This window comes from Octopus sinensis, unplaced genomic scaffold, assembly GCF_006345805.1.
Source record: "Octopus sinensis unplaced genomic scaffold, ASM634580v1 Contig07158, whole genome shotgun sequence".
NCBI classification, from domain to species: domain Eukaryota; kingdom Metazoa; phylum Mollusca; class Cephalopoda; order Octopoda; family Octopodidae; genus Octopus; species Octopus sinensis.
The window spans coordinates 22,501-33,086 of NW_021829884.1; the positions used below are offsets into that span (position 1 = coordinate 22,501).

Sequence of the window (10,586 nt, forward strand, 5' to 3'; positions counted from 1 at the left end):
AACCCACAGATTCTAGACAATACCTATTATTTAACTCCTGCCACCCCAAACAGATACCCTTTAACCTACTGAAAAGAATCTGCACCATAGTTTCCGATACATACACTCGAGAACATAGACTCCTTGAACTTAGATCTACATTACCCAATTTCATTAGTAAATGAAGGCATCAAAAGAGCTAAGGAAATAGATATACAAATGTTAAGGAAAACTAGACGAATACTAAACAAGACTTAAAAATACTCCCGTACATTTCCCCATATAACCCTAGAAACGACGAAGCCTTCAACATTATCACCCAAAATCTTCCCATCCTCAGAGCAGACAAAACAATGAACGAAATTTTAAGCTCATATAAAATTATAAAAAGCAAAAAGCAACCGAAGTCACTGAAAAAATATGAACCAGCGCTAGACTGTATCCACTAACAACAGAGCCAAAAGTGACAAAATGTGGACGTTCTAACTGTGGAACATGCCTCCACCTTCTGGAGGGTTCAGAATTCCAATTCAAACAAGGAGAAATATTTAAGATCAAATCAAATTTCACCTGCGCCTCAGTAAATGTAATCCATGACATGACATGCATAGGATGTGGTAAACTCTATATTGGACAAAGAGGAATTTCGCTCCGTCAAAGAATCACCATTCACAAAGAGCAAATCCGTCACCCACAATACAGACAGTTAAAGGTGAGTGAACACATAGGAGGTGTGCCAGGAATCTTAATCCCAATTCCCAAATATTTCCCTTTTACCAATGTTCACAGAACACCACAATGCAACAAAGGTTGAATACAGAGGCATTTTTCATCAATAAATTTCTCCCCCAACTAAATATGAACACACAACTCAATACAGAACACCACTAATTATTCAATTGAAACCACTAACCCCTATACACCCCCTACACCACTCACATCTCTAAATCCAGAACTACTTACCTCCCTTACAAATAATACAGAACTACTTACCTCTCTTACAAATAATCTTTTTTCTCAGGAACTATTAGACCTGACACCGTGTATTAGCCGGTGTTTTTCAGGCGATGAATAACTTTGCGTAAACCATAGTTCGCTTTGTTCTCTTACTTTATTATCATCTTATAATCATCTCATAATAATGACTTTTATGACTCTTATCACTACCTCAGTCAATCTAAATGTATATATTTGTCGTTACCTGTCATAAAATCATTTTTTTTATTTGCAATGTGCATTTTCGTTGATTTTTCATATTTTACCCTTACATTTCCACATGTATTTTATATTTTCTATTTGTAACATATTTATATACTATATATATATATATATATATATATATATATATATATATATATATATATATATATATGAGTGTATTTTAACCTTGTTAACAATTAACACGGAAAAAAAATAGTTACCAGGGTAGCAAAAATCTCACAAGTAAAGAGATTGTAACTCCTTGTTTATAAAGGTAGAAACTTCGTGTTTACGTGCAATTGTTAGTATAATATGAATAAATAAATGGAGTTTAACGCAGGTATAAATGAAATATTTTTACTTTCGACACATGTTTCGAAAATTCCACTGATACCATTCAAGAGGATAAACGGTATAAACAATGTAATTTTCTCTTCAGGAAAGTGAAAAAACGAAACTCGTCAATACGAAATTTTAGCAAAAAATGATGGATTTGTATAGCGATTAACTGAACGCTATTAATATTATTTAACAAAACGTTATATGATATAACGTCAGAGGTAGCTTACAGAAAGAGCAGGGATATTGATAATGAAGGTTAAATATAAAGGAATCTAAAGTTTAAATTATATATCCTCGAGTTTCATCATGAAGGTTCCAATGATGTCGTGGTGTGTGAGAATGTTAATGTTTTATCATTATAGTTTAAAGTCGAGAGCATCCTCTAGCATACCTGTCCGCCAGGTATGCTAGAGATAGCTGAAAGTCTTCAGACTAGAAATTCTCATGGAGATCTGCCTTCGGTTGCAAATCTAGAAGTATTACTACTTCACGTCGTTCATTAAGCTGTCCAAGCATGTTCCCTTTTTGATCGCCATCGCACATGCGTGTGAAAAAGCGATGCTTCCTTTCAGAATCCATATCTTTACACAGCAGTTTAAAAAGACGACTGTTTAGGCTCCACCTTTAACAAAGTTGACAACCTTGATAGCCACGCTCAGGAGTTTTCTAATTTCAGTAGGGAAGGTTTTGGATAGTAAGGCTTCACGATGAGGTATGCGGTGTGTACTACAACAGATGAAGTTTTTTCCTTCACTCTAGCAATGAATCCTGACTGCAGACCAAGCATGGCCGGAAGCGCATCAGTACACACTTTTACCTGGTCGAGAATTTGATCTTTAATGTTTTCAGACAAGTCATCGATCCTTCACTTGACTGTATCATTTGATAGTGAAATCGGGGAAAGCTTGTATGCATTATCTTTCCCCTGAACGAGTTCTGCTACAAGTAGTAAACTTGGTTTTCGGAGAGACTCTCCGATATTATGGCTCTTCTTGCTCTTTGCAATCAACATGGCGATCTCATAGGAAGTCTCGACAATTATTGAAATTTGTTGCCGAAATGCCCCTCTACTTTCAAACCTAGCTTGCTTCAAGAAAATTCTTTTTGTTTCAGAGAATGTCTTGAGCTTGTCTGCAAGAGCAGGATGTGTTATCCTCAAGTGGCATTCCAAGCGTGCGGGTCGCATTCCATCATTGCTCAAAAATTTTGTAACATACCGCACACTGGGGCACTTCTGTGTCACCCGTTTGGAGGGACACGAATCCAAATCGAAATATATTCAAGATACTTCGATTACTCTGCACTCATTGCGAATTATTTCATGTGCAGTGGACAACAGAAATATGTGAACAAAAGGTTAGACACGCGTAAGTTTATCTCAAGGACCAAGATGGAACATTTTGAGTAAAAAAGTTCTGAACTTTAATTTTAATGTTTGGAGTAAAAGTACAGTTATACGAAACATTTGTACAATAAAATGTTGTAGTTTTTGTACGAAAATATAAAAAAAATGTTTCTTGAGAAAAGAAAACATTTTGCATAGGTTTTAGTTTTACATAGTACTTTCTGTAATATTTAAGTTTGATTTTAGTTTAACATTTGGCTTTATATTATAATTATTTTCTTACCAACGTGTTTACTATATCTTTCACATAAGCATATAATAATAAAAATTTTGGTTTTATTGCCAACATTTTTTCTAATGTGTGTGTTAATTGTTTTGAGACTTTATGAAATTGAGAAATAGTAGAATCTATTATTTTTGTTTTATTTCCTATTTTTAAATATATAATACTTTTGATCTTCCCAATATTTTAAAATAGTTTTCAATTTTTAAAATTAAGTCAGTATTTCTTAGTATGTTACTATAATGATATGATAATGTTTCAGCATGTCTCTTGATTTTTAAGAATCACATTATTTCATATATATGAAAACTGTGGATCAGACTTCTTTATAATCTATTAACTGGAAAAGATGTTAATAGTATCTATGCCTTGTAGCAGGGGTTCTTAACCTGAGCCTTGTTGTAACAACACAAAAAATAAAAGGCAAATGGTAAAATGTTAAAATATAGGCAAATGTTAAAGCTACAATTCAAAGAATATTCAAACGATGTTATTTAACGTCGACCTAGATGTATTCATCGTACATAATATACACACCGTATTACAAATACACGTGTTAATACGCTGCCATACACTTATTCATACACAGACATTACATATGCATGCACTAAGTATTTCTCCTCAAGTATCACACTCGCTTATATCCCAAATCTCAGAAATGGGCCCACACTCACATACACACAGATTGAGAAGCAATAAAATACATCTTTAGAGAGACCGATGTCGGAGCTTAAATGGAAGGATGGGAAAATATTACAGATTTACAAGTATATCATCAAGGAAATACTATAAAAGGAAACAGATTCAACTTACAGTTCTGTTAAATTGGACAGATTTTGGAATGTTCCTACTTTTATTTCTTGGATATTATTATCCTCCAAATCCCTGGAACATAAAATTGAGAAGAAAAGAAATTTAAGTAACCGATTTGACAGAATTTTAAAGAGAATGGCAAATCAATTCGATGATAGAAGAGATGGAAATCAGATTACGAACGTGAGGAGCTGGTAATGTTGGTGATGATAATGTTAGTGAGGTGGTATTGATAATAATGAGTCAGGGAAGAAAATTTGGTGGTAGTGATGATGAGGAAATTATGATGTTGATGATGGGGGAAACGGTGTTGATGTTAATTATTCTAATATTCATGGTGATTGGTATGTTTCTTCTTCTGATGAGGATGATGTCTGCGGTGGAGTTTCTCTTGGCGATGATGATGAGGATGTTGAAATTTGTTAATAGTGGTGGCGATGAAGATGGTAGTGTTGGAGACCCTGGATCTGATAGGAGTAATTTGCGAAAATAAATGATATTGATGATGATAAGGGCAATGATGAATTCGGCGATGGTTATTACTGAGGAGGAAGTGGAAGAGGAAGAAAAGAAGAAGATGGTGGGCGGGGAAGTCAGAGATGAATATAAAGATGAAACAAAGGAGATGAAAATATTATGAGACTTCATAACAAGGATCTTATGATGCAGATGATGGGGAGATGATGTTCATTTTCATTCTTATGATAACGATGCGGATTCGCAGATTTTGTTGTGATGGTGGATATGTCTAGAAGAAGAAGAAGAAGAAGAAGAAGAATACACAGGAGAAGAAGAAGAAGAAGAAGTAGAAAGAAGAAGGAGAAGGAGAAGAAGAAGAAGAAGAAGAAAGAAGAAGAAGAAGTAGCAGAAGAAAAAGAAGGAGGAGAAGAAGAAGAAGAAAGAAGAAGAGGAAGAAGCAGAAGAAAAAGAGGAGGAGAAGAAGAAGAAAGAAGAAGAGGAAGAAGGAGGAGAAGAAGGAGGAGAAGAAGATGAAAGAAGAAGAAGAAGAAGGAGGAGAAGAAGAGGAAGAAGGAGGAGAAGAAGAAGGAGGAGAGGAAGAAGGAGAAGAAGAAAAAAGAATATGGAGTAGATGAAGAAGGAGAAGAAGAAGAAGAAGAAAGAAGAAGAAGAAGAAGAAAAGAAAAAAGAACAACAACATCAAACGCAATAAGTAGGAGATAAGTTCAGAAAAGTGCGTATGAAACCTCTGGTGCTAAATACACAAACTGAAGTTTTATTCAAGGCAGTTACTCAGCATCGATCTAAAGGTAAACGCCGTACATATTATACACACATGTTAATATAAATATTATACACACATGATAACAAATTCGTCCTTAGACAGAGACACGTACATGCAATTGATGTTCCCCTTAATTACCACGATCTCATATATCTCCTATCTTCAAAGTGGACCCAGACTCACATTCACAAACATCCAAAAACAATAAAATGCATGTATAGAGAGACGGAGGTAGACCTTAAATTGAAGTATGGAAAGACATTACGGATTTAGGAAGATATCTTCAGTGAAATAGTATAAAAGAAGATTGATTCAACTTACAGAGTTTCTAAACTGGGAAGATTTTGGAAAGTGGTTTCGTTGATTGCTTGGATATGGTTATAACTCAAAAACCTGGAGAATAAAATTGTGTTAAGAAGACAAGTTATGGTAAGAAAAAGAAAAAGGTGATGAAGAAGAAGTAGATAATGATGATGATGAAGAAGAAGAAGGAGAAGAAGAAGAAGGAGAAAAGAAGAAGAAGAAGAAGTAGAGGAAGAAAAGAAGAAGAGAAGAAGAAGAAGAAGAAGAAGAAGAAGAAAAGAAGATGATGAAGAAGAAGACAAAAGAGAAGAAAAAGAAGAAGAAGAAGAAGAAGAAAAAAAAGAAGAAGGAGAGAAGAAGAAGAAGAAGAAGCACAGGAAGAAAAGAAGAAAGAACAAGAGAAAAGAAGAAAGAAGAGAAGCAGAGAAAAGAAGAGGAGAAAAGAAAAAGACACGAGGAAGAAGGAGGTGAAGAGAGAAGAAAAGGAAGAAGAGAAGAAGGAGGAGTAAGAAGAAAAAAGAAAAGAGGAGAAGAAGAAGGAAGAGAAGAAGTAGAAGAAAGAAGCAAAGAAAAAAAATAGGAGAGAAGAAGAAGAAAGAAGAAGAGGAAGAAGGAGGAGGAGGAGGAGAAGATGAAAAACAAGAGGAAGAAGGAGGAGGAGAAGAAGGAGAAGAAGAAGAAAGTAGAAGAAGAGAAGGAGGAGAAGAAGAAAGTAGAAGAAGAAGAGGAGAAGATAGGAAAAGAGGAGAGGACGAAAAAGGAGAGGAAGAAGGAAAGAGGAAGAAAGAATATGGAGTAGATAAGAAGAGAAGAAGAAGAAGAAATGAAGAAGAAGAAGAAGAAGAAAAGGAAGAAGAAGAACAACAACATCAAACGCAATAAGTAGGAGATAAGTTCAGAAAAGTGCGTTTGAAACCTCTGGTGCTAAATACACAAACTGAAGTGTTATTCAAGGCAGTTACTCAGCATCGATCTAAAGGTAAACGCCGTACATATTATACACACATGTTAATATAAATATTATACACACATGATAACAAATTCGTCCTTAGACAGAGACACGTACATGCAATTGATGTTCCCCTTAATTACCACGACCTCATATATCTCCTATCTTAAAAGTAGACCCAGACTCACATTCACAAACATCCAAATACAATAAAATGCATGTATAGAGAGACGGATGTAGACCTTAAATTGAAGTATGGAAAGACATTACGGATTTAGGAAGATATCTTCAGTGAAATAGTATAAAAGAAGATTGATTCAACTTACAGAGTTTTTAAACTGGAGAGATTTTGGAAAGTGGTTTCGTTGATTGCTTGGATATGGTTATGACTCAAATACCTGGAGAATAAAATTGTGTTAAGAAGAATATTTATGGTAAGAAAAAGAAAAAGATAATGAAGAAGAAGTAGATAATGATGATGATGAAGAAGAAGGAGGAGAAGAAGAAGAAGAAGAAGAAGGAGAAGAAGAAAAAGAAGGAGAAGAAGAAGAAGAAGAAGAAGAAGAAGAAGAAGAAAAAGAAGAAGCAGAAGAAAAAGAAGAAGAAGAAGAAGGAGGAGGAGGCGAGGGAGAAGCGGAAGTTTTTTCATTGATTGCTTGGATATCGTTTTCAGCCAAATTCCTGGAAATTAAAATTGTGTTAAAAACATTTATGGTAAGAAAGAGAATAAGATAATGAAGAAGTAGATAATGATGATGATGATGATGAAGAAGGAGCAGAAAAAGAAGAAGGAGAAGAAAAGAAAGAAGAAGAAGAAGAAGAAGAAGAAGAAGGAGGAGGAGGCGAGGGAGAAGAAGAAGAAGAAGAAGAAGAAAAAGAAGAGAATGAAGGAGAAGAGGAGCAACAAGTAGGAGATACTTCCAGAGAAGGAAACAAACACTAGTTGAGCGAAGTCCCTAAATGGAAAAAATGCATGAAGGACACCATCCAAGCACCTCCCCACAACACATACACACAACTATCTACTATAACACCAACATTACCAACACCACCAGTACCGCTGCCAGCACCACCCGCCATACAAATATCCCCTTCGAAATCACCTTCGTAAATTTCCCTGCAATCCACATATTGAAGGGGGGGAGGAGGAGGAGGCGAGGGAGAAGAATAAGAAGAAGAAGAAGAAAAAGAAGAGAATGAAGGAGAAGAGGAGCAACAAGTAGGAGATACTTCCAGAGAAGGAAACAAACACTAGTTGAGCGAAGTCCCTAAATGGAAAAAATGCATGAAAGACAACATCCAAGTACCTCCCCACAACACATACACACAACTATCTACTATAACACCAACATTACCAACACCACCAGTATCGCTGCCAGCACCACCCGCCATACAAATATCCCCTTCGAAATCACCTTCGTAAATTTCCCTGCATCCACATATTGAAGGGGGGGAGGAGGAGGAGGCGAGGGAGAAGAATTAGAAGAAGAAGAAGAAAAAGAAGAGAATGAAGGAGAAGAGGAGCAACAAGTAGGAGAGATTTTGGGAAGTGTTTTCGTTGATTGCTTGGATATCGTTATAACTCAAATCCCTGGTGAATAAAATTAAGTCAAGAAGAACATTTATGGTAAGGAAAAGAAAAAGATGATGGAGAAGAAGTAGATATGATGATGATGAAGAAGAAGAAGAAGAAGAAGAAGAAGAAGAAGAAAAAGGAGAAGGAGAAGAAGAAACAGAAGAACGAGAAGAGGAAAAAGAATAAGGAGAAGAAAAAAGAACAACAAGAAGAAGAATAACAAGAAGAAGACGAAAATGAAGAACAGGGTGGAGGAGAAGGAGGACGAGGATAGGAGTCAGAAGAAGTACAAAAAGAAAAAGTGAATAAGTACAAGAAGTAGACGAAGAAGACAAAAAGAAGAAGAAGAAGAAGAAGGAAAATAATAATAATAATAAGAAGAAGAAGAAGGAGAAGAGGGAAGATGCAGAAGGAGAAGAAGATGGAGACGAAGAAGAAGAATACGAAGAAGGGGAACAATGCAACAAGTAGAAGATATATTTAGAAAATTGCGTATGAAACATCTGGGTCGAAATACAGAAATTGAAATGTTATTCAAGGCAGTTACTCGGTAACTAAATCTAAAGGTAAACTCCGTACATATTATACACACATGATAACACACTCGTCCATAAACAGATGATGTTGAAGAAGAAAGTCAACATGGAGAACAACACAAAAACAATTACAGGATCAGGAAATGAAAAGTGAAAACTGAAAGATGTTACGAAGAAAAAGAAGAAGAAAAGCAGAGGAAGAAGTATTGCAATAAATTAAGAAGTAGAACTAGGAGATAAGGAAGATGTTAAAGGAGATGAAGGAGAAGAAAAAGAAGGAGAAGAAGAGCAACAAGTAGGAGATACTTCCAGAGAGGGGAAACAAATACTAGTTGAGCGAAGTCCCTAAATGGAAAAAATGCATGAAGGACACCATCCAAGCACCTCCCCACAACACATACACACAACTATCTACTATAATACCAACATTATCAACACCACCAATACCGCTGCCAGCACCACCCGCACCACACACCATACAAATATCCCCTTCGAAATCACCTTCGTAAATTTCCCTGCAATCCACATATTGAACCCCTAATGAAATACATACATAAAACTACAAATATGTGTTACTATATATGCTACCATATATGTATGCAAAAGTAAGTTTCCACTAACATTTTCCCATCAATTGCTATTCACTCATAAATCCGAAAACTCATAAATATGCCCTCACTCATATTCACAAACGTTGGCAAACAATACCTCGCCCTTTGGACAGACAATGGTTGTAGACATACACAGAGACGTACACATTCATTCACTAAATTGTTCCCCGCAAGTATCACTCAGTCATATGTACCATATTAAGGAAATGGGCCCACACTCACAGATTTATATACATGATAACACATCTTTGGAAAGACGGTGAGGTTGCTTCAAATGAAGTATTGGAAGACATTACATTTATAGAAATATATCGTCAATGTCATAATAAAAATAAACACTGATTCAACTTACAGACTTGTTAAACTGGACAGATTTCGGAAGGTGTCTGGTTTGAGTTCTTTGATATCATTAGAACTCAAAGATCTGGAACATAAAATTCACTTAAGAAGGAATTGTATAGAACATTTTGGCTAAAAAATAAGATATCGGAAGTTATGTAAAGTAGAACACGATGATAATTAGTTTCATGTTGATGATGGTGATGATAATGTTGATAATACTGCTGTTGATGATGATGAGAATGATGAGGATGATGATGATGATAATGATAAAGATTAAGGGGAAGTTGAGGAGGATAAAGGTGGCGGTAGAACTGACGGAAGATGTGATGGTCCTAGCAATGAATAAGATTATGAGGCAGAGAAGATGAATATTTGGTCGAAGTTTAGATGTCGAAGATGATATGATGTTGAGGAGGCAATGGAGGAGATGAAATAGAGAGGAAAAGAAGAATAAATTCGAAGCGGAAGGAAGAGACGAATAATTTTCAGAAGATGATGAAGAACAAGAATAATAATAATATGAATAACTATTAAAAATAATAATAATAATAATAATAATAATAAAAATAATAATAATAATGATAATAATAATAATATAATAATAATAATATAATAATAATATAATAATAATAATAATAATAATAATAATAATAATATAATAATAATAATAATAATGAAACTACTATAAAATAATCACCATAGGACTGCAAAAATATCTACTTCAGAAGGAAGGAAAACTGATCCAGATAGCAGCAAAACACGAGCAAAACAAAAAACTGTTCTCAGTATTTAAGGAAGCTGACAAATACAAACAAGAAATCATACCACCTAATAAACACGAAGAAGAAGAAGAAGATGATGAAGAAACAACAAAAGCTATAAAACAAATGAAATCCAAACTAAAAATAGAACAGCAACGAACCATGATAAAACGATGGTAAGAAAAGCCCCTTCATGGTAAATACTGCACTAAAATAAACGCAAAAGAAATAGACAAAGAAAAATCCCAGCAATGGTTGAGAAGCTCAGGACTCAAAGCAGAAACAGAGTGATTTTTAATTGCA

The 10,586-nt window shown here is 34.9% G+C and overlaps 1 protein-coding gene across 1 annotated transcript in view; it reads right to left on the reverse strand.

Moving 5' to 3' along the window:
* The window catches only part of LOC115227794 (leucine-rich repeat-containing protein 70-like), a gene marked incomplete at its 5' end in the record, with an annotated part of 29,395 nt that extends 19,791 nt beyond the window's left edge, over positions 1 to 9,604 (reverse strand). Inside the window, 4 exons of the mRNA XM_029798526.1 lie at positions 3,963 to 4,034; positions 5,527 to 5,598; positions 6,784 to 6,855; positions 9,533 to 9,604. Coding sequence (XP_029654386.1) covers positions 3,963 to 4,034; positions 5,527 to 5,598; positions 6,784 to 6,855; positions 9,533 to 9,604 — 288 coding nt within the window. The remainder of the gene's footprint in view (positions 1 to 3,962; positions 4,035 to 5,526; positions 5,599 to 6,783; positions 6,856 to 9,532) is intronic.
* Positions 9,605 to 10,586: the final 982 nt, after the last annotated feature.